Raw genomic sequence first — 22,250 nt, 5'->3', positions numbered from 1 at the left:
AAGAGCACAACCTATTTTGAGATACAGAAAATAATTTGCCAAGGCAGGAAATCTGAGCTGTACACTAGAGAGAAAAACAAACAAACAAACAATGTGACATTTCCAAATCACTACCATGTAGTGTTATCACACCGTGCCCCCAGCTCCTCTGTGCAGGGTGCAAGGGTAGGGTTCCAGTTGCCTCAATGTCATTATCCCCCTTCCACATCAGAGTGCCTAGCCCAAATTGCTTCCTCACTCCCAGCCGTGCCCCCTCTAACTACTGAGCTTTAGTTTACCTGGACCCCTCTGGAACTCCTCCGTGCTGCAGCTGCCTTCCCCAGCATCTTTCCCCACATGTTTTTCCTGACCTGTTTATCCCTAGCATCCTCACTGCTAGGTCTTGGCCCCTAGTGTTTCTGAATGAATTTTGACCTCTTTCCCAGCTCTAAAGGCCCCCAATGAGGCAAGTCTCCTCTGTTCCAAGCAGAAGAAATTTGACTCATCCTTTCTTCAGACCCAGGATCCCCATAGGGCAGTAATCTCCTTCCTGTCAGATGGTACCCAGTGCTCACAGACAGGGACTAACAGGGGCACCTCATCTGGGATTCTGCCTTTATGCCTAGTATTTTATCTGCCTTTTTACCAGGCTGCCAGGTTTGCTGCTTCCTCACAATCATCTTGAGTGTTCTGTGGTTGGTCCAGTTAGCTCATATTCCCTAGACTCAGTCCTTTCTCCCCGAGTCATGATTTTACACTGGTCTCCATTGATCTGCATTTCCTCACTACTGTCCAGTCCTCCAAACCCTGGCATCCCTTTGGAATCTCCCTGCATCCTTATTATGTGCGGTGTCCCATAGTCCGTCTGGCCTGTGAGCCCAGAGAGCTTGTTTTCAATCCCCTCACATCCAGTGCAGTTCCATGAGGAGTAGAGGTCCTAGAACCACCCTGAATGCTCCACTCAGCCATTCTGGAGCTGGGTGAGTCTCCTACTAAGAGCCCCCTTTATCTCGTGCTCCCACACTTTTCTAGCCAGTTCCCCTGTCTCTCCTCCTACTCCTGAGGTTTGCCATGAGCCACTTGTGTGAGATGTTGAATCCTGTCCGTTGTTTAGACCAATTCTCTGCTGGTCTCTTATTTCCCCTTTCTCAGCAGTGAGACCCTCTCAGGTCCCCTGCTGTTACACACACACACACACACACACACACACACACACACGCTTTGCTGCCTGAATCCACCTTGGCAAAGCCAGCTGCCAACTGGGCTTCCTAGGACCAAACTGTCAGGTCCTTTATGCAAGAGCTTAACATCAATCAGGGAAACCCTAGAAACAAGATGCTCTTTGTTTCCTGGTGTCATGACCTTTGTAAAGTGATGCTGTTTGCCCCTTTCCAGGCCTCAGGAACCTATCCTAAATTCTATTTTTAAAAGTGTCTTTTAGAAATTCTCTAGTTTCTTTGCTCACTTTCTTCAGGTTTTGCTCAGGGATGCATAGTATCCAGACCTAGTGTTTTGTTCACTTTAAGTACATCTAACCTTTTAATAACCAATTCTGTTGTTATCTGTACACTGTCTAGCTCCTCGTCTGTCGTCCTTGGAAAACTGATCCCTGACTTGGGCAGATCTCCACCCTCTTCCTCTGTAAAGACAGATGCAAATTAACTATTTCACAACTCGGCTACAGCTTTTCTCACAGATTAAACACCAATGTTTTTGAGTAGCTGTTTTTTAAGCCTGTGCCTATTACCTATGTACCTGCTGACCCTTGTTAATTCTCTCAGCATACATTAAAATAGCCAGCTGTCACACATGACAGTATGACGCTGTTGACCTTTGTCGTGCAGGACAAACTCTGTATCATACAACTCTGGTGAGAGTGCTGAGAGATTCAATATCACCACAGTGTCACAGCAAAGGAGTCAGGATGCTTCAAGCTAGGATGAGTCTATGGAAATTGGGATGGGTGATAAAGCTACATCCCCACCTGCCACAAACCTGTACCAACATGCAACAATGCATGTTTGCAAAGCCTTTGTCTCATCCTGTGCGTCAATACCCTTTAATGGCCCACAGCCTCCTATAAATGCATTCACCAGGCATCCCAGCACTGCACTTGAGGGTTCTGGATACATACCTGCATTGTCCTTGCAGATGCTAGAAGAGCTGCTGCTCTCGTTACTTTGGTATAGACATTGGGTTCTATTCTCTTGTGGAGTAGATGAGGTCTGAGTCATCCCTTCTTCCAGGGCTTGTTTCATCCAGCGCTGCAACAGAACTAGACTACATCAGCATGCAGTCCCCCCAGCGCTTCACATGTACACATGCAGGTGTACTCAAGAACCCCTGAACATCTGTATAGCAGGGCAAATGCCTGCAGAGCTCTGCATCAACTGTGTCACCATGCGCCCAGCCAAAACAATTGGTATGATAGAATTGTTAAAGCTGGACCCAAAGACTACTATGAATGGTTCTGAATTGCTGCTCCAGATGAGACAGGTGCTAAGGGTAATAAATCTGTATCAATAATCTAAGGGTACAACCTCATTAGAACACAGACTTCCCAAACCCAGAGAGTAGGAAGCTAGGGAACTCTAAGCAGAGGTTTTTAAAAGCACTTTAGGAAAGTCTGGCTATTCAGAACTTGCCCAGAGAATATGCCTTCTGCACAAAGCACGGCCTCATGCACAGGTGGGGAAGCACTCTGATCCCTACTCCACTTGCTCTGGAAGACACATCAGAACCAAGAAGAATTTCTACCCTCCCACATAACGCAAGGAAGTGACAAGTTGACTCTAGTGCAATTCTCCCAGGACTGTGTTTGCTGTCAAAGAGCAGCAATGAACATGCAAACCTGGTAGTGTGGGAACTACAATTTAAGAGGGGCTAGCCAGGAGGAGAAAAATCAAAGTGGACCCTCCCTCAGGAGACTGAGCAGTGGTGGGGGGAAAATATATGAAAAATCATAGCAGGGGAGAGCATAGAGTAAGAGAAGATGATTCCCCATGGATACGTGGAGAAGAGCCAATCTACATCACCTCACCTGCCAAATTTACTGGCTTCCCCACCTGCTGCAATGCAGCTGTGTGGAAACACAAAATTCTGCAGCAAGTGACCTTTGACAGCACAAGATCTCTTCCAACTGATTCCAGTTATTTGAAGTAATGTAAGAAGCTGGGGAGAGAAGCCAAAAAGTGCTAAGGACCACATTGGTGTGACAGTAAAGTGATAGTGAAACTAAACCCGAGAAGAAAGGGAGAGAAACACCGGAATTAAAGATAACACCAATGATTTGTCAGCATTTCAGAAACAGACAATGAAGTGCAGTGGCCTTATTTTTACCACATTAGCATTGAATTTGATGTTTATTTATATAGTCCCTTCTGAAGATCTCACAGCACTTTACCAACCTATGCCTCATATCACCCTCCTGAGGGGGTGTAATCCTATTTTACAGATGGGTAAACTGAGGCACAGAGGACTTGACCAAGGTAACTCACCAAGTCTGGAAAAACTAGAAGAACCACCCAGATCTAGCAGACTCCCAGATCAGCAAGCCACAGGGGCATCTTTCCTTCGACAATCCAAATGGTGGAACTTACACATTCCATGCTCACTTTAAACAATTTAAAAAGCCTTGAATCATGCTTGCTGGACAATCAGCAGATCTAGCAGCTCACATGAAGTGCATCTCTGACACAAGGCGGCCCTGGAGCAGCTATGCTACCACCTTCTGTAAAAGCTAAAGCCTACAAAATAGTTTTCAAGGGGATCCCTAAATACAGTGCAGTACAGTAATACAACACAGAGCCCACAAAGGCTTGGCTCAGCATGGTGAGGCCAGAATCTAGACAGAGAAGAGTGCAGCTACCAAACATTTAGAGGTAACAATGCCCCATCTGACCCCTACAAGAACTTACCATTCTACATTCAATTTGGGAACAAAAATGACACGACATGCATCCAAAGAAGTGGGTATTCACCCAAGAAAGCTCATGCTCCTATACGTCTGTTAGTCTATAAGGTGCCACAGGACTCTCTGCTGCTTTTACAAAAATCATAAAACTTAAAAACGCTGGTTTTATGGCTCATTAGAACAATTTGTAATACCTCACTGCCTGCTAATCCTTAATTGCCCACTTCATTTTAAGTGGCCTCCTACAGCATGTGTGAACCTCTTATGTTTAGTAATCTGCCCCACCTTGTATTTAGCTTGGACACTCTGATTAACCTGATTAAGAGCTCGGTGAAGCTCAAAAGCTTGTCCCTTCCACCAACATAAGTTGGTCCAATACAATGGTATTACTTCACGTACCTTGTCTCTCTCATATCCTGGAACCAACATGGCTACAACAACACTACAAACAAATATCGAACTCCTCCAGACCACTGCTTACAATACAATATCTTCATTTTATCTGCCTGGATTCATTCTAAATTTCAGCCAAGCAGCAGGACAGAGCAAATATGGTTGGATGACAGCGTTACAAGTTCATATATATCAGGGGTGGCCAAACTTACTGACCCTTTGAGCCACACACAACAATCTTCAGAAGTTCAAGAGCAGGGGCACACCTGCTGAGGCTCAGGGCTTCAGCCCAGCGGGAGGTGCCTGCCGGGGCTTCAGCCCTGCTTCTGCTGAAGCCCCAAGCTCTGCAAGGAAGAGGCTCGGAGTTCCCCCCTCCAGTCTGGTAGGTGCAGAATGGGGGGGGACGGGGGGGACATAAGGGGGCTCTGTGAGCCGCACTTTAACTGTAAAAGCTGCATGTAGCTCGCAAGCCACGGTTTGGCCTCTCTGACATACATAATCAAAAGTGACATAACCACTCTCCGTAGAACTGTAAACAGGAGAGACCTCAAGGCTAACTGTATTACTCCTTACACTGACTAGGACCAGCTCATAAGAAATACAGGGATTCACTCTTGCAATCCTGTCCAACCAGCTAATCCATGTAGTGGAGTCAGGAACACCTTGTGACCAAATCCAGTTCCTACAGTCTCATTAAAACAGTGGAATCCATCATACAGAATACTGACCTCTCTATCAGGTTAGGACCTGCAGCAACATTGGAAGATGAAAAATCCCACAGCATGTGGCTGCCCCTGGAGCTGCCCAGTCATCACCGTCCCCATCATCACATTGGGAGAGGCGGGACTGAGTTTCAGAGGATGATCTCAGCCTTTCAGCTAAGCTGGCCCCTCACTCCAGAAAGGAGGCAGTGAGAACTAACCCGTCTCCCTGCCCGGATCTCACCCACAGGCTGTCCGCTTCCGAGTCCAACTCCGCAAGAGCACGAGCCCATTCCTCTCCCTTTGCTCTGGGGCTGCCTGCTAGGCACAGGAGAGCCGGGCTCTAGTGCGCTGGATCTCAGAGTGGCCAGGAGAGTTCTGCTCAGGTGCGGAGCACACCAGGCTCTCTAACCCTTGAACTGCTCCCTGAGCAATTCCTCCACGCCTCTAGACACGAGAAGAGAGGTTTCTTTCTCTGCTTCCTGTACAGCCCTGGCACACCCACTCCAAGGGGCACTCTGGCACATTCAGACCCAGACTCCAATCTCCTTCTTTGTTGCTATTTCATTTTTCTGTGAGCTCTGGGAATGGAGACTGAGAACATGCACTAACACACCATGTCCTCACCCTCAACTCCACTGACATCTTACTCTATGCAGTGTTTCTCAACCTTTTTGATTCCAGGGACTGGCTTGATGCCTTTCTAAACTGTCAGGGAAATCTCAGGGACTGGCAAAGAGGTTGCCACAGACCAGTTGTTGATAAACACTACGCTAGAGTATGCAGAAATATGCTGGACAGGGCTAACTCATTGTGACTGCATAGCGACAAGCTTGACATGACAAGCCTTTACAAGCATGCGCTGATGATAATATAACGTGGGTATTGAAGCCCTGACAGAAGAGGAAATGAGCAGACGTACCTTTTTACAGGAACTGTATATCCCATCCAGCTGAAGAGGCCTTCGACGTCTCTCAGGGATGAAAGGCGAGCCAAAGCGGATGTAGTGTTTGGGTGTGGTACAAATCAGTGGGGAGTGGATAAGACCTGGCAACATGTTGAGGGTTGTTGCCAAAACAGTGGGGTCTGTGGTAATACGTAAAGGACACTCGATGGGGCATTCCTGCTTTTCTGCCTTGTCATTCAGCCATTCTGTAACTAGATACTGAAGAAGAGAGCAATTATGAATACAGCAGGAGCTGGCGAAGAATGAAAGCAATAAAACAGAGTATGTAAGGGCGTGCTGCCCAAGACACCACCACCCCAAGAGCTGAGTTCTGTTCCGCAGGAAATGCACGGAGGTGAGGCACCTGATCTAGCTCATCACAGAGAGCAGCAATGTCCTGCAGGGAACACGCTGGAGGAGAACAATGTTAGCACTGTGCATCAGACTCACTGCAAGTCTTCCAAAGACTCCTTTGGCATGACCCAACCTTCTCTCTAGGGGCCTGGCAGAGCCCACCCCCTCCCACGTTTGATGAAGACTCTTACACCACTTACCTTTTTAGTTTTGGGGTACTTTACTGTGGCTCGGTTGGACTGGGATCCTGCAGCCAGCATCACAGTTGGGTCAGACCCCATCAATTGCCTACTTTCTCCTGGACCCTCCATGCTGCTGACATCTGCAGCAGGTACTGAGCTGATGCTGCTTCCCTCCTCTGGGACAGCCTGGGAGAGCTCGGTCTGCTGGGAAACGGCCTGCTTCTGCCGTCTCAATCGTTGTGCTGAACTGGTCCGATAGCGAGAAAAACGGCTTTTGGGTCGGGGCCTGGAGGGTTTGGCTGGAGCTGGCTTAGTGATCGTCTTTTCTGGAATTGCATCCTACAATGCAAACCACATCATCAGTCTGTGAATTTCTAAGGTTCTCCCCTCTTCTCCTTTATTCTGCACATGGGAATTAGGAATGACAGTTATTTTCTGGCACTGTTTAGCTAGCTGTCAGACTGGACCCCATTAACGCTGGGCTCTGAAAGGGTAGGGCTGGGAATGGCTTTATGAATCCTCTTGAAGGGCTGGACACGTTTGTGCCTCAGTTTATTGCTTTTTCTCCCTTTTGCATCTCCACTCTGGAATCTGGAAAAGGGACCGACTGGCACACTCAGGAGCAGTCTCAGCTTCAACAAGACACGTATCAGAAAGCTGCAGCATGAGACTCACCCCCTGCCTGAAAGGAACTGTTGCCATTCCTAAGCACTGATAGCACTGATTCAGTCCCAGACAGTGATCTGTCCACAGCCCCACCACCACGGGACACTTGGCAATGGGAATTCAGATCCAGCATGGACTTATTAACTGAAACGGTGCGAATACCTTTCTCCATGGCTCCAGTGTCAGCAGCCAGCTGCAGAGCACATCAGTGCACTAAAAGATCCAGACCCTTGGCCATTAGATATTAACCCTTGCAAGGCACCAAAGGGGCTGTGTTGAACTCGCCTTGGTGTAAGCTATGCAACAGCCCTACCTCCAACTTACTACTGACTGTGTGGACCTCCGTGTGTTCACCCCAACATTGCTGCTGCTGTTAGGAGTGCTTGGAGCAGCCCCACTTAAAGCTGAACTGCTGTCTTCAGTTTCAGGAGTCTCCATTTTCACCTCCTCCAACTCAGAAGCCTCAGGGTTAACGATGAATTCAGCATCTGTGCTGCTCCGATCTGATGGTTGCTCTCGTCTTCTCTTTCTCTTCTCCAAGTTTTCAAACATGTGCATAATGGCCTCTACCTTCCTCTCCTCCCGGGACTAGCACACACAAGAATATGTCCAGGTCAGCAATACCAGGCAAGCAAAAGGACAGGAAGAGGTAGGAAAAAAGATCAGGAGTACAGTGTTGGGGAGGGGCCCTGGACAGCATATGGTCCACAAAGGTGATGGTGCAGAAGAGGGGAGGGGGATTATGGATTCAAAGAGAACTGAAATGCCTCATAATGAAAGGAGACTGCTTGAATCAGACTGTCTCAACTGAAACAAGGAAGGGACCAGTCTCCTGGCATTAGCACTGGCAGACTTGTTTGGAGACGAGGAGACCTTTTAAGTAACCCAAACAACCTAACATGTATCTCCAACATGAACAACAGAAGTCAGACGTTTTACTATTGCCTCAGTTGGTATCAGTGGGGCATTCGAGTGCAGAAATCTTAGCATTATGAGAGTTGCTGATGGGGCATCCTTCATGAAGGGCCTTCAACTTTTGTATTTACTGCTTCCCACCCTGCTTGGTCCGACATACCCTGAATCTGTTGATTTTCTGGGCATGTTGTAAAGCCCATCTGTTAATTGATGCATAGACTAAGGCCAGAAGGACCATTGTGACCATCTAATCCAGTGGTGGGCAACCTGTGGCCCATCAGGGTAATCTGATTGTGGGCCGCGAGACATTTTGCTGACGTTGACTGTCCACAGCTCCCAGTGGCCATGGTTCGCTGTTCCTGGCCAGTGGAAGGGGCAGGAAGCGGCGGCCAGCATGTCCCTGCGGCCTGCCGCTTCCCGCAACTCCCACTGGCCGGGAACAGCAAACCACGGCCACTGGGAGCTGTGGGGGGCCGTGCCTGTGGACTGTCAACATCAGCAAAATGTCTCATGGCTCTCAATCAGATTACCCTGATGGCCTGCAGGTTGCCCACCACTGATCTAGTCCGACCTCCTGCATAACGCAGGCCAGGGAAGTTCCCCAAAATAATTCCTACAGCAGATCTTTTAGAAAAAACATCCAATTTTGATTTTAAAAAAATCACTGATGGAGAATCTATCAGATCCATTGGAATAATTTACCAAGGGTTAAGTATTCTCACGATTAAAAATTTACACTTTCTTGGAAATTTGACTTTGTCTAACTTCAATGTCCAGCCATTGGATCATGTTACACCTGTCTCTCCTAGAGTGAAAAAAAAACATCATCATCATATTTTTGTTCCCTATGTTGGTCCTTACAGACTAATTAAGTCACTCTTTATCCTTCTCTTTGTTTAGCTAAATAGATTAAGCTCCCTGAGTCTATCACCATAAAGCATGTTTTCTAATCCTTCAGAGAGACAAGTTGGGTGAGGTAATACCTTTTATTGGACCAACTTCTGTAGATGACAGAGACAAGCTTTTGAGCTTATCAATCATTCTCATGGCTCTCCTCTGAACTCTCTCCAATTTATACATCCAGGATTCCAGCAGCAGTCGCACCAGTGCCTAATACAGAGGTAAAATAACCTCTCGACTCCTAATCGAGAATCCACTGGTTATGCATCCCAGGATCACATTAGCTCTTTTGGCCACAGTTTCTTACTGGGAGTTCATGTTCAGCTGACTATCCACCATGACACCCAAATCTTTTTCAGAGTCACTGCTTGTCAGGAGAGAATCCCCAATCACAGACTTTAAGGCCAGAAGGGACCATCACGATCATCTAGTTTGATCTCCTGCACATTACAGGCTACACAAACTCACCCACCCACTCCTGTGACAGAGCCCTAACCTCTGTCTGAGTTACTGAAGTCCTCAAACCATGATTTAAAGACTTCAAGTTACAGAGACACTAGTTTAAACCTACAAGTTACCCGTGCCCCATGCTGCAGAGGAAGGCGAAACTTCCCTAGGGTCTCTGCCAGTCTGACCTGGGAGAAAATTCCTTCCCGAACCCCAAAATCGCAATCAGTTGGACCCTGAGCATGTGGGCAAGACCCAGCAGCCAGACACTCTGTAGTAACTCAGGGCACTCCCCATCTCATGTCCCATCACCGGCCACTGGATATATTTGCTGCTAGGAGTTGTAGATCGGCTACATGCCATTGTAGGCAGTCCCATCACACCATCCCCTCCATAAACTTATCAAGCTCAGTCTTGAAGCCAGTTAGATTTTTTGCCCCCACTGCTCCCCTTGGAAGACTGTTCCAGAACATCAGTCCTCTGATGGTTAGAAACCTTCATCTAATTTCAAGCCTAAACTTGTTGATGGCCAGATTCTATCCATTTGTTCCGGTGTCCACATTGGCGCTTAACTTAAATAACTCCCCTCCATCCCTGGCATTTATCCCTCTGATGGTATTTATAGAGAGCAATCATATCTCCCCTCAGCCTTTTTTGGTTAGGCCAAAGAAGTCAAGCTCTTTGAATCTCCTCTCATAAGGTAGGTTTTCTATTCCTTGGATCATCCTCATAGCTCTTCTCTGCACCTGTTCCAGTTTGAATTAATCTTTCTTAAACATGGGAAACCATAATTTCACATAGTATTCCAGGTGAGGTCTCACCAGTGCCTTTAATAATGGTACTAACACTTCCCTGTCTCTACTGGAAATACCTCGCCTGATGCATCCTAGGACTGCATTAACCTTTTTTTGCAGCCACATCACATTGACAGCTCATAGTCATTCTGTGATCAACCAATATACCCAGGTCTTTCTCCTCTTCTGTCGCTTTCAACTGATAAGTCCCCAGTTTATAGCAACAAATTCTTGTTATTAGTTCCTAAATGCATGACCTTGCGCTCTGCACTATTAAAATTCAATCCCTTTTCTATTACCCCACTTTTCAAGGTCATCCAGATCTTCTATGGTCCTCCTCTGTATTGGCAATATCTCCCAACTTTGTGTCATCTTCAAATTTTATTAGCACACTCCCCCTTTTTGTGCCAAGATTATTTATAAAAATGTTAAGTAAGATAGGTCCAAAGACCAATCTCTGAGGAACTCCACTAGTAACCTCCCTCCAGCCTGACAGTTCACCTTTCAGTATGACGCGTTGTAGTCTCCCCTTTAACCGGTTCCTTATTCATCTTTCAATTCTCATATGAATTCCCATCTTCTCCAATTTAATAATTCCCCATGTGAAACTGTACCAAATGCCTTATTGAATGGAGGTAAATTAAATCTACTGCATTTCCTTTGTCTAAAAGATCAGTTATCTTCTCAAAGAAGGAGATCAGGTTGGTCTGGCATGATCTATCTTTTGTAAAACCATGTTGTATTTATCCTGATTACCATTCACCGTTGTTGTCCTTAACTACTGTTTCCTTCAAAATTTATTCCAAGACCTTGCATACAATTGAGATCAAACTAACAGGCCTGAAGTTTCCTGGATCACTTTTTTCCTTTCTTAATAGGTACTATATTAACCATTCTCCTGTCATAGGGTATGACCCCCCCAAGTTTACAAATTCATTAAAAATCCTTGCTATTGGGCTTGCAATTTCATGCGCAAGTTCCTTTAATGTTCTTGGATGGAGATTATCTGGAATCCCCGATTTAGTCCCATTAAGCTGTTTGAGTTTGACTTCCTCCTCAGATGTGGTAATTTCTACTTCCATATCCTCATTTTCATTAGCCATGCTGCCACTATTCCCAAGATCCTCATTAAAAACCGAGATAAACTATTTGTTCAAGAGTTGGGCCATGCCTAGATCATCTTTAATCTCCACCCCATCCTCAGTACTTAGCGGTCCCTCTTCTGCTTTACTTGTTTTCTTTTTATTTATATGGCTATATTCCTTTCACTATTGGTTTTAATCTCCTTTGCAAAGTCCAGTTCTGGTTGGCTTTTGGTAACTCTCACTTTTTGCCTACATTTTCTGACTTCCGAGAGGTCGCTTTCCTTGCTGATCCATCTGGTCTTTCCTTCCTTGTAGGCTTTCTGCTTTCTCTTAATCACCTGTTGAGATGCTTGTTCATCCAGACTGGTCTGCAACCCTTCCCGACGAATGTTTTCCCCTTGCTTGGAATACAGGCTTCAGATAGTTTCTGCAACATTGACAAAGTAATCCCAAGTCTCCCCCACATTCAGATCCTGGAGTTCTTCAATTGAGTCCATTTCCCTAATTAATTCCCTTAATTTTTGTGAAGTTTGCCCTTTTGAAAATAGGGGGATGCCACTTGCAGATCTATTTTTGTTTATCCTTCCATTTAGTTCAAACTGAATTAGCTCATGAACACTCAGACTAAGGTTGTCCCCTACAACCTTCTATGAGGTCCTCACTACTCACCACACCAATCTAAAATGGCATAATCTCTTTTAGGTTCGGCGACTATTTGGTGATGAAATCTATCAGCCATCACATCCAGGAAAATCTATTTATTAGTAGCACTTATCCTTCAATCTCTAGCTGGGAAGTTAAAGTCTCCCATAATCACACAATTCCCAGTAGTATTTATTTCATTAAAAACTTTAAAGACGTCTCAAATTGGATCCTGGGGGTCTGTAGCAGACCCCAAGCACTATCCAAGGGGAACCTCTGGTATCTTTCTTCCCCAAAGTGATTTTGATCCAAACAGACTCCATTTTATCCTTTCCATCACTTCTAATTTCTTTACAATCTACCTCATCATTAATATACAGAGCTACTCCACCACCTTTACCTTTACTTCTGTCTCTCCTGAACAGCACATTACCCTTCAACCCTTATACTCCAGTCACGACTACTATTTCACCATGTTTCTTGTTATCCCTATAGTATCTGTTTTCGCTTCCTGCATCAGTAGTTCTAGTTCCTCCATTTTGTTACCCAGGCTCTTTGCATTGGTATACAATTTAGTTGTTTCTGCTTGGCTTTGCCCACATTCCTCACCCGACTGGGTAGTCATTCTACTGCCAGTATCGCCTACCTGACTGTTAGCCTCATTGGCATTGGCAATATCTTTCCTCTTAATGTCCATTCTCTCACTCACCGTTGTTTCTTTTCTCCATTGCTATAGTCTCTTTCTCTCTTTTCCTCCTGGTCAATATTAGAATCAGGCACAGAGATTACTTGAGCATCTCCCAATCGTCTCCCCGGAGTTCCTTGTTTAAAATTCTTTTAATCAGTTGTGCCAATCTCCACCTCAGAAGACTATTTCCTCCCTATTCAGGGGGAGTCCATCCATTGAAAACAGTCTTCTATTCAAGAAGGCCTCCCCGTGGACAAACATCCCAAAGCCCTTATTATAGCACCACTGCCTGAGCCATCTGTTGATCATCATAATCTTGTCTTGCCTTCGTTCTCCTCCTCTAGAGAGAGACAGAATCCCACTGAAGGTCACCTAAGCCTCCATTTCTTTAAGTGTCTTCCCCAGCCTGGCAAAATCTCCTTTGATATGTTCTAGCAATAATCTAGCAGTATCATTTGTTCCCATGTGAAGGACAATCAGTGGATTCTTTCTTGACCCCATTAGGATCCTCTTCAGCCTCAGTTCCATATCCTGTATCTTATCTTCTGGCAGACAGCACACCTCTGTTTTCCGGATCAGGTGACAGGCCTGGTGACTCTTCTTAGTAGGGAGTCACCAATTACATAGACCTGCCTCTTCCTGGTGTTGGTGTGATTCTCCAGCCTTTCTCCTGTTCTTTCTGACTGCAAGTCCTCTTGTCTTTTGTTCTCTTTTGCAATCTTCTGTGAGTTATCCGGTATCCTCCTGGGGCGCCAAACTCTGGCTCTCCCCATTGACTCTTTCCCTCTTCTTATAGGAATAGCTGCTCTTCTCTTCTTCCTTGCCCTCCCACCTTCTGTTACGCCTGATGCGTCTCTTCTTCATTTTCCAACCCGGCAAACATATTCCTGAGCTCTAGTTCTCCTTCACTAGCTGATCTTTTCCTCTGCCGGTTCTGGTAGTCACATGTTTCCACTGGCCATTTTCCTCACCCAGCAGTCTACCCTCACAGTTCTCCAGTCCAGCTTGCATCTACGAGTCTTGACATTTCCTTTCAGCCTCGTCTTGCCTTCTCTCCACCATCTGCCTGAATCCCCTACGAAACTCAACCTTCGTTTCAATCCTGTGAATATGACCTACATTCTTTATTCCTACATATGTGCATTTACATGTACCTGGATTAAAGCACATAGTGTTTGCTTGCACTCAGTTTACACAGTGACCCAGAACACCCTGAGTCAGTGACCTGTCCTCTTCATTATTTACCACTTCCCCAATTCTTGTGTCATCTGAAAACTTTACAAATGATGATTTTATGGTTTCTTCCAAGTCACTGATAAAAATGTTAATAAGAGTAGGGATAAGAACTGATCCCTGCAGGACCCCACTGGAAACAAACCCAATCTGTTAAAGCAGGCATTTCGGAGAGGGCTAAAGCATTTTAGGGGAACAGGAAAGGTGGGAGATTTTGAACTGTGATATATGTGCTGGTTGGTGGTAGATACAAGGAGGGATGGAGTATGTACTGTTATTTTCATTGCACTTTCAATTAATGTCAAGGACACATCTCAGGATAGACATCCTCTTGAAGTACATACATTTAAAAAACCTAGTTCTTAGTCGTACAGAAAACTACCATCCAGAAAACCAACCCAGATGCTATAGAGAAGGCACATAGACTACAAATCTTTGGGAAAAATGCAAGGATTGTAGTGTTGGTTCAAGGGTCTCCTCAAAGATCTGAGGATAAACAGCAAGTAACCACACCAGAAAACCATACCAGCTAGGGTTGCAAGGAAAAGGGCAGTAAAAGAGCAAACAGACTGTGTTCCCAAAAATCTAAGCAGACTAAGAAGGACTTTTATAACCATGTATGTGTAAAACAAGGATCACTAATAAAAGATGTGGGGAAGACATGCCTCTTAGGGCATTAGCTAGTAACCTTGCAGAAAAGTTGGAGGGAATTCAAAAAAAGCAAAATGATCAGGGACCTGTAGGGATTGATGTATGGGTGTGATGAAAGATTAAAACAGCTAAGTATATATAAGCTTGGCTAGGCTACAAAGGAGGGAGGGAGGGAGGGAGGAGGAGGAAGGAGGCATAGGGAACATGATAGTAACCTAACAACATTTACTTTGAAGTGTGTGGACACTAGGGAGTAAGGAGAAATTATTTAGTGACCAAGGAGCTAGGACTAACTGAATGAAACCAAGAAAGGAAAAACATTCTTACCAATTGGATGTTGTAGGCTGTGGGACAGTCCCCCAAAGCAAATGATGGTTGCTAGATTTTTTCATCTCTAACTTGTTGGAGCCTAACCAGCTGTGTACAGACACCCTCGGATGTGAAATCTGCCTGGTTCACCCTTCCTGACAAAATTCAGTGATTTCTGAATATTTGGAATCATGTCACTGAACAACAAAAACAATCAATCTGCCCTGCGTGACTGCTCCATCCTATACACCTGTCACAAAAACGAAACTACGGATCAGAGTAGAAGAGGTACTCACCCGTCTGCTGTGAGCCAGGCCTCCCTGCTCATCCACAACCTCCTCTCTCTCCCCCTCCTCTTGCTTCTCTTCTTTATCTGCAGCCTGAAGAGAGCAGAGAGAAGCCAGGACTCAGAACAGTCACCATTGCAAAATGAAAATATAGAGCAGTTGGAAAATTACCAGGATTAGTTTTGGTATCTCACTAGAGTGAGAAAGAGCTGTTGCAGTTCTGGTTCTAGAGATATCAGCACCCTGTAGGACCAAATTCCTCCACAGTGACTGACCAAACACCTGGCATTATAAAGTGTCAAATTTTACCTCATTGTCGCTGGCTGCAGCAGGTCCCTCTGGAACCTCCTCTGCTTGCTGGTTGCTGTTCTCATCTGATGCAATGCCCTGCTGTTCCAATTCTAGTTCCTTCCTACGGGCTTTCCGACGCCTTGTTTCTGCCCCCATCATCAGTGTGCCTAGAATAGGTGGAGGTAGGTGTTCTGCAGCATTTGGGTTCCGTTTCTGTACAGGGCAATTCCTGTTCCCCTTGTGACATGCACAGTCCACTTTATAGTTGCTGGTCCAAAACACAAACATATCTGTGTCACTCCTCATTTCTCAGCCCTCTTACAGAGACATTCAATGCATCTGTTACTACAGATCTCGCCAGGTGCCAAAGCAAGGAGAGCCTGCTACCTTCCAGCCTCTATCACTGAAGAGACTAGTAGAACTGGGCAGAATAAATATATAAAAATACAATTCAGCAGATAATGGAGCAAAATGTAAGAAAAGAGGAAGGGGCTGGAGGAGGAGGAGGAGATCTGTGCCAGGACACCAGCATAGGCTGGTGAGATGAGGGACTCACCAGATGCTGTACTCATAGTCAAAGGCGATGGTGACCTCTGTGTCCTTGGCAATGGAGGCGAGCGCATAGATACACAAGTGGATCATTCCATCAGCAATCACATGACGGACCTTCACAAACAAAGCAGACAGAAACTGACACCCCAAGAGAGATGTTCCTCATTCCAAAGGGGGCAGTCTGCTACCAGGAAGGGAGTTCCTGCATGGTATGCTAAAATTACCCTCTCAATTTGCCCTAGAAAAAAGCCTGCTTTGCTGCCCTTCCCCATCCTTTACTTTGTCCTATCCTGGACCACTCCCATGCCCTGACCAGAGGAAACCTACAAGTCTCCCCTTCTCTAGCTCTCTTAGGTCTTCAGGAGAAAGGCCCTGTGCTCCCCAACCTCTTCCCTCCCTGTCCCCCATCTTCAGCCTACAGGCAGCCAAATGGGAAAAATCTGTACAACCCGCTGCTGGGTTATCAAGTTCTCTCCCTTTTCTTTACTGACATTACTTGTGGCCACTGCATTCTATTCAGGGCTTGGATGCTCGTGAAAGGGGCTCTACTGAACCAGGTGCCTGCTGGCCTGTGTTTGCACCCAAGAGGGAGCAGGAAGTTTACCTCTGCGTTTGGTGCACAGGAACGCCTGATGAACCTGGCGTCGTTGCCAAAGGTGCGCGCATCCACACACATCTCAACACCGTTGAACTTCGAGTAGAACAGCACAAAGGGGTATGGCCTGCGGAAGTAACAAACCCGTGTAATCCCCCAGACTCAATTCCCACCACAAACAGAACAGCCACTCCTGACAGAACAAGGAGCAATGGTCTCAAGTTGCAGTGGGGGAGGTCCAGGTTGGATATCAGGAAAAACTATTTCACTAGGAGGGTGGTGAAACACTGGAATGCGTTACCTAGGGAGGTGGTGGAGTCTCCTTCCTTGGAGGTTTTTAAGGCCCGGCTTGACAAAGCCCTGGCTGGGATGATTTAGCTGGGAATTGGTCCTGCTTTGAGCAGGGGGTTGGACTAGATGACCTCTTGAGGTCCCTTCCAACTCTGATATTCTATGATTCTATGATTCTATACTCAACAGGAGGATGGGAAGCAGCTCTTCCTTTGCTTCTTTCACGCAGGCAGTTCCTGCAGCTCCTAACTCAGCATACAACAGATCTCCCCAGAAAAAGAAGCGATTTTTATTCCATAAATGAAAAAACACATAAGAACGGCCATACTGAGTCAGACCAATGGCCCATCTAGCCCAGTGTCCTGTCTGCCGGCAGAGGCCAGTGCCAGGTGCCCCAGAGGGAGTGAGCAGAACAGGACAATTTATCGAGTGATCCATCCCCTCTTATCCAGTTCCAGCTTCTGGCAGACAATGGTTATGGGACACCCAGATCATGGGCTTTGGTTCCTGATCATCTTGGCTAATAGGCATTGATGGATCTATCCTCCATGAACTTATCAAATTCTTTTTTATACTTTTGGCATTCACAACACCCCCTGGCAATGAGTGCCACAAGATGACTGTGCACTGTGTGAAGAAGTACTTTCTTATATTGGTTTTAAACTTGCTGCATATTAATTGCCTCAGGTGATCACTAGTTTGTGTGCTATGTGAAGGGGTAAATGACATTTCCTTATTCACTTTCTCCACACCAGTCCCGATTTTATAGACCTCTATCATATCCCCCCTCAGTCATCTCTTTTATAAGATGAACAGTCGTTTTTTTACTCTCCTCATATGGAAGCTGTTCCATACCCCTAATCATTTCTTGCCTCCCCAGGTGTACTTTCCCAATTGTAATATATCTTTTTTGAGACGGGGCAACCAGAACTGCACAAGTATTCAAGGTGTGGGCGTACCATGGATTTATATGGTGGCATAATATTTTCTGTGCTATTATCTATCCCTTTCCTAAAGGTTCCTAATGTTGTTAGCTTTTTTGACTGCTGCTGCACATTGAGTAGATGTTTTCAGAGAACTCTCCACCATGATCCCAAGGTTTCTCTCGAGTGGTAACAGCTAATTCAGAGCCCATCATTTTGTATGTATAGCTGGGATTATGTTTTCCAATGTGCATTACTTTGAATTTATCAACACTGAATTTCATCTGCAATTTTGTTACCCAATCATCGGTTTTGAGATCCCTGTGTAACGCTTCCCAGTGTGCCTTGGATTTAACTATCTTGAGTAATTTTGTATCATCTTCAAACTTTGCCACCTCACTGCTTACCCCTTTTTCCAGATAATTTATGAATATGTTTACCACCACTGGTGCCAGTACAGATCGTTGGGGGACACCGGTACTTACCTCTCTCCATTTATTCCTACCCTTTGTTTCCTATCTTTTAACCAGTTACTGATTTATGAGGGGACCCTCATCCCATGACTCCTTACTTTGCTTAGAGCTTTTGGTGAGGAACTTTGTCAAAGGCTTTCTGAAAGTTCAAGTGCACTATATCTACTGGATCACTCGTGTCCACGTTTGTTGACACCTCAAAGAATTCTAGTAGATTGGTGAGAAATGATTTCCCTTTACAAAATCTGGGTTGACTCTTCCCCAACAAATCATGTTCATCTATGTGCCTGATAATTCTGTTCTTTTACTGTAGTTTCAACCAGTTTGCTTGGTACTGAAGTTAGTCTTACTGGCCTGTAACTGCTAGGATGACATCTGGAGCCTTTATTAAAAATCAGCGTCACATTTGCTATTCACCAATTATCTGGTACAGAAGCTGATTTAAGCAATACATTACATACCACAGTTAGCAGTTCTGCAATTTCACATTTGAGTTCCTTCAGAACTCTTCGGTGAATACAATCTGATCCTGACTTATTACTGTTTAATTTAACAGTTTGTTTCAAAACCTCCTCTAATGACACCTCAATCTGGGACAGCTCCTCAGATCTGTCACCTAAAAAGAATGGCTCAGTTGTGGGAATCTCCTTCAACTTGATCTGTGCTGTTTTGTATCTTTTTTACTTTTCTATGCATGGCACAACTGCAAGACTCCTTGTGGCAGGGTTTCTGGCAGTGTGTGGTTCCCCCCCAGCGGTCCTCAATCACTCCATGCCCCCTGTGCTCTCACACTGGTCAGTGAATAGCAGTCTTACTTTTTGAAGAAATGCCCATTGACCTCAAATTGCTGCCGTAACATAACCTTTCCTCGATATTCAATTATAAGGGTATCTAATGCCAAGTCTCTTGCTGCCCTCAAGATCTTCCGGTGCTTCTGAACCCGAGTCACTCTTCCCAGTTGCAACTGCAATGGAAACCGGAACAAAATATGAGAACTCAAAACAGAACCTCAGGCAACAGCCCTGTGGATTTTATCCTATGATTTACATACGAACAAACTGGCTTCTAGTAACAGGACCTGGGAATTCTGACCAGCTCATTAACCACTCACTCCAAGACAGACATTTGGGCAATGGACAATGATTTGGAAATAATGTTTATTCATGGGAATAGGAAAATGTATCTGTGCTTACCCAAAAATGTCCTTTCTTTGAGTAATAAGGTCAACAGATCCATTAGAATTGGTACTTCAGCCTGATTGCAGCTTGGGGGCAGAACCAGACCTGTCAATCATTGGCAGTAGGAGAATGCCCCACCTCCTTAAGTTCCTTCCCTCTAGTTGAGATAATTTCCACAGCCAGGATAATTCAAAACTACTTTCCTAAATTACAAATTGAGGAAAAAGCACAATTTCTCTCACGGCTGAGCATGGTAAATTCTTCCTAATGACAACCACCCCAAATCCTTGCATGTCAATTTCCTTCTCTATTCTGGATGACCCATTTGTCTCCAGGATCTGAGGACCTTAATATTTGAAGAAAGCAAATTTTCAAGTAAGCATGGATAAACTTTCCTATTCTTCTTCATGCTAAGGTCCACAGAGCTGTTACAGTGGGATTGTCAAAGCAGTGTGTCTCCAGAGTGGGAAGCAGGATCATCCTTTAAATGTGGACACTCAAAACGAGGTAAATTATACATAAATAACTCCTCCATCTCCCCCTGGACACCAATTCACAAAGACTTTTGCGGCCCCCCCCTCCCCAAAGGCATTGGCTAAGACTGGATGACCAATATACAAACTTGGTGAACTTATGTATTGATGGTCTGATATCTGTGTAGCAAATCTCAATATTCAAGATGTGACTACTCTGCCTTGAGACTGTCAGTGCTCCTAAGGGCTGGACTGCTTAACTGAAGGAAGAATATTTCTTGAATTCACTTAGTAAACGAATCCTATGACAGTTGTGAGTGTAGTAGTATGATTTTATGTTTGTATTTTATATAATTTAGAATGAAGAATAAAGAATAATAATGTAGCATGTATTAAATGTATTGGTGTATGATTTGATCAAATCCTGCCAGCCACCCTTTTTGTTATGCATTAAAATGTTATGCTTATAAGAAGCACAGGAGGACTGCCTGTTTGAGTTCAGTGTACGACACTGGGTCCCAAAGGAGAAAACTCCAAACTTAAAAAACAAAACAAAAACCCCACACTTCTGATTGGAGACCGCAACTACCAGGCGGCTACTCTGATGGATATGAAGTGTAACAACACTTCCTGCAGTGGTTCAATCTGGGCTGTAAGGAGCAGAATGAGATTTCCAGGTCGTGGCTCTATGACTTTGCAGGACTGGAATAAGACTGATGCCCAAAGGTTTAATGTTGAGATTTGGACAAAACTTCTTTTGAACATGCTGAGAACACTCTACTACAGAGATTTGTACGTTTTGCTTGGACACTCTTGTACACCCATAATAAAACCCTCTGGAGGATTTCAAGTCTATGCTTCACTAGTTTAACGTGGAGTTAAAATTATGGACTTTGCACCAGCCAGTAGAACAAGTTCTCTCTTGCAGTCCATGAAAGCAATCACTTCATCCAAATATTTATTTTAAACCAGTCTGGTTCCGGATAGAGAACTGCTTTCAATAGCAGACCTCCTCTATGAGAGAGACATCCAAAGTGCCAATGCTTGGTTAATCAGGCCCGAGAGCCCCAACCGTCTCCAGCCGGAAAGATAAACAGTATCACTGCTGCTCTCTCCTTCCTATCCAGAGAGCAGTGGAAAAGGTGGGAAGACATACTGGAGGGAACTTACCCAGCTTTTGAAGTGTCATTCACTTCCTCACATTCCAGGTCCTATTACATTGAGACCCCACAGGGTACTTTATTGTTTCCAGATACAAAAAAAGATGAACAAGATATTTCTGGGTGCAGGTGCCACTCTGCTAATCCTTTAAAGGACAGTGCACATACAGATAGGAAACTGTGCTCTGCCGAGGACAGGAGAATTTCTCTCTGTGTTCTTTGTTATTATGAAAATCCTATCGGACACATTGATTATTGGACCAAAACAGCTTCATTTTCCACACAAAGAAAGAATCATTGTGTTCCAGCTGGTGGATGTTGTATTCTCTTTCTGGTATTCATTCCCTGAACTGAATTTGGAAAATCACTTAAAAAAATTTATATTCTGCATTCACCAGTTGTGAGAGTGAAGAGTATGCAACTGGAACAAGATCTCTGCCAATGCATAGAAGAGGGTGAGATGCAGAGGGGATACCAGGAATTACTGGAGAGATATCTCACAAACCCTGGATCATTGAAGCATGCTTGTGTATGAGATCAAAATTCCGAACAGGGTCCTGTAAGAACTGGATTTTTGTTTGTGATACTTCTTGTTTTCCATTATAGCCATCTTCATCTTATGTCAATGTTTTTTCTGATCTGAGACCTTGTTCCGGATAGTATCCATCCTCAGTCCAGACCTATGATAGACTTTCCTGGCACCATGAATCTGTCCTTGATCCAAGATTCTCTAGAAACCATATCTCTGTGCTTCCTCCACTTTTCTGTACAGACTCTTATTAGAAATATTGTCTAAGAACAGATAAGTGACTTTCTTCTTCCCTAAAGCCAACATTATTGCTACCATGATCCTGAGAGAGAGAGACTCTGGGAGCACAGGGAAGATCAAATGGTAAAGATCAAAGTTGGGAAAGGAAAGAGGCTGCCACCCATCTACAAAACACAAGAATGACCAGAACATGGTTAAGTGGGAGTGCAATGCTTTGAAGTGTAGCCTATCGGATTAACCTGCTTGCTTGCAAATCTATATCTTTTCTTATAGTTTAAGTATTTGGTTTATTGTAATAGGTTTATAGATTTATATTAAAGTAAGTTTGGCTGTAATGCAAGAGACCTACAGGCCATATCCTGTATGTTAAGCTAAGGCAAAGTTAACATATCTATATTAAGACCTTTTACCCAGAAACATAAAGTTGACTTATAGCTTGTTACCTAAATAGATAAGTACC

At 44.8% G+C, this 22,250-nt stretch overlaps 1 protein-coding gene across 8 annotated transcripts in view; it reads right to left on the bottom strand.

Moving 5' to 3' along the window:
- The window catches only part of SETD5 (SET domain containing 5), a 148,096-nt gene that overhangs the window by 41,168 nt on the left and 84,678 nt on the right, over positions 1-22,250 (bottom strand). For 5 of the 8 annotated variants that reach the window (XM_054033504.1, XM_054033498.1, XM_054033499.1 and 2 more), the window contains 9 exons: positions 19,026-19,174; positions 16,533-16,650; positions 15,933-16,042; positions 15,395-15,644; positions 15,095-15,178; positions 7,459-7,722; positions 6,487-6,807; positions 5,909-6,151; positions 2,114-2,243 (listed from right to left, as the gene is read on the bottom strand). In XM_054033504.1, the coding sequence (XP_053889479.1) occupies positions 2,114-2,243; positions 5,909-6,151; positions 6,487-6,807; positions 7,459-7,722; positions 15,095-15,178; positions 15,395-15,644; positions 15,933-16,042; positions 16,533-16,650; positions 19,026-19,174 (1,669 nt within the window). Of the gene's footprint in view, positions 1-1,515; positions 1,619-2,113; positions 2,244-5,908; positions 6,152-6,486; positions 6,808-7,458; positions 7,723-15,094; positions 15,179-15,394; positions 15,645-15,932; positions 16,043-16,532; positions 16,651-19,025; positions 19,175-22,250 lie in introns of all 8 variants that reach the window. The other 3 variants (XM_054033503.1, XM_054033502.1, XM_054033497.1) reach the window with 2 other exon arrangements.

The sequence above is a fragment of the Malaclemys terrapin genome, chromosome 7 (genome assembly GCF_027887155.1).
Source record: "Malaclemys terrapin pileata isolate rMalTer1 chromosome 7, rMalTer1.hap1, whole genome shotgun sequence".
Classification (NCBI taxonomy): Eukaryota; Metazoa; Chordata; order Testudines; family Emydidae; genus Malaclemys; species Malaclemys terrapin.
The sequence above is the reverse complement of the archived record's forward strand: the minus strand, read 5'-3'. Positions and strand labels throughout refer to the sequence as shown.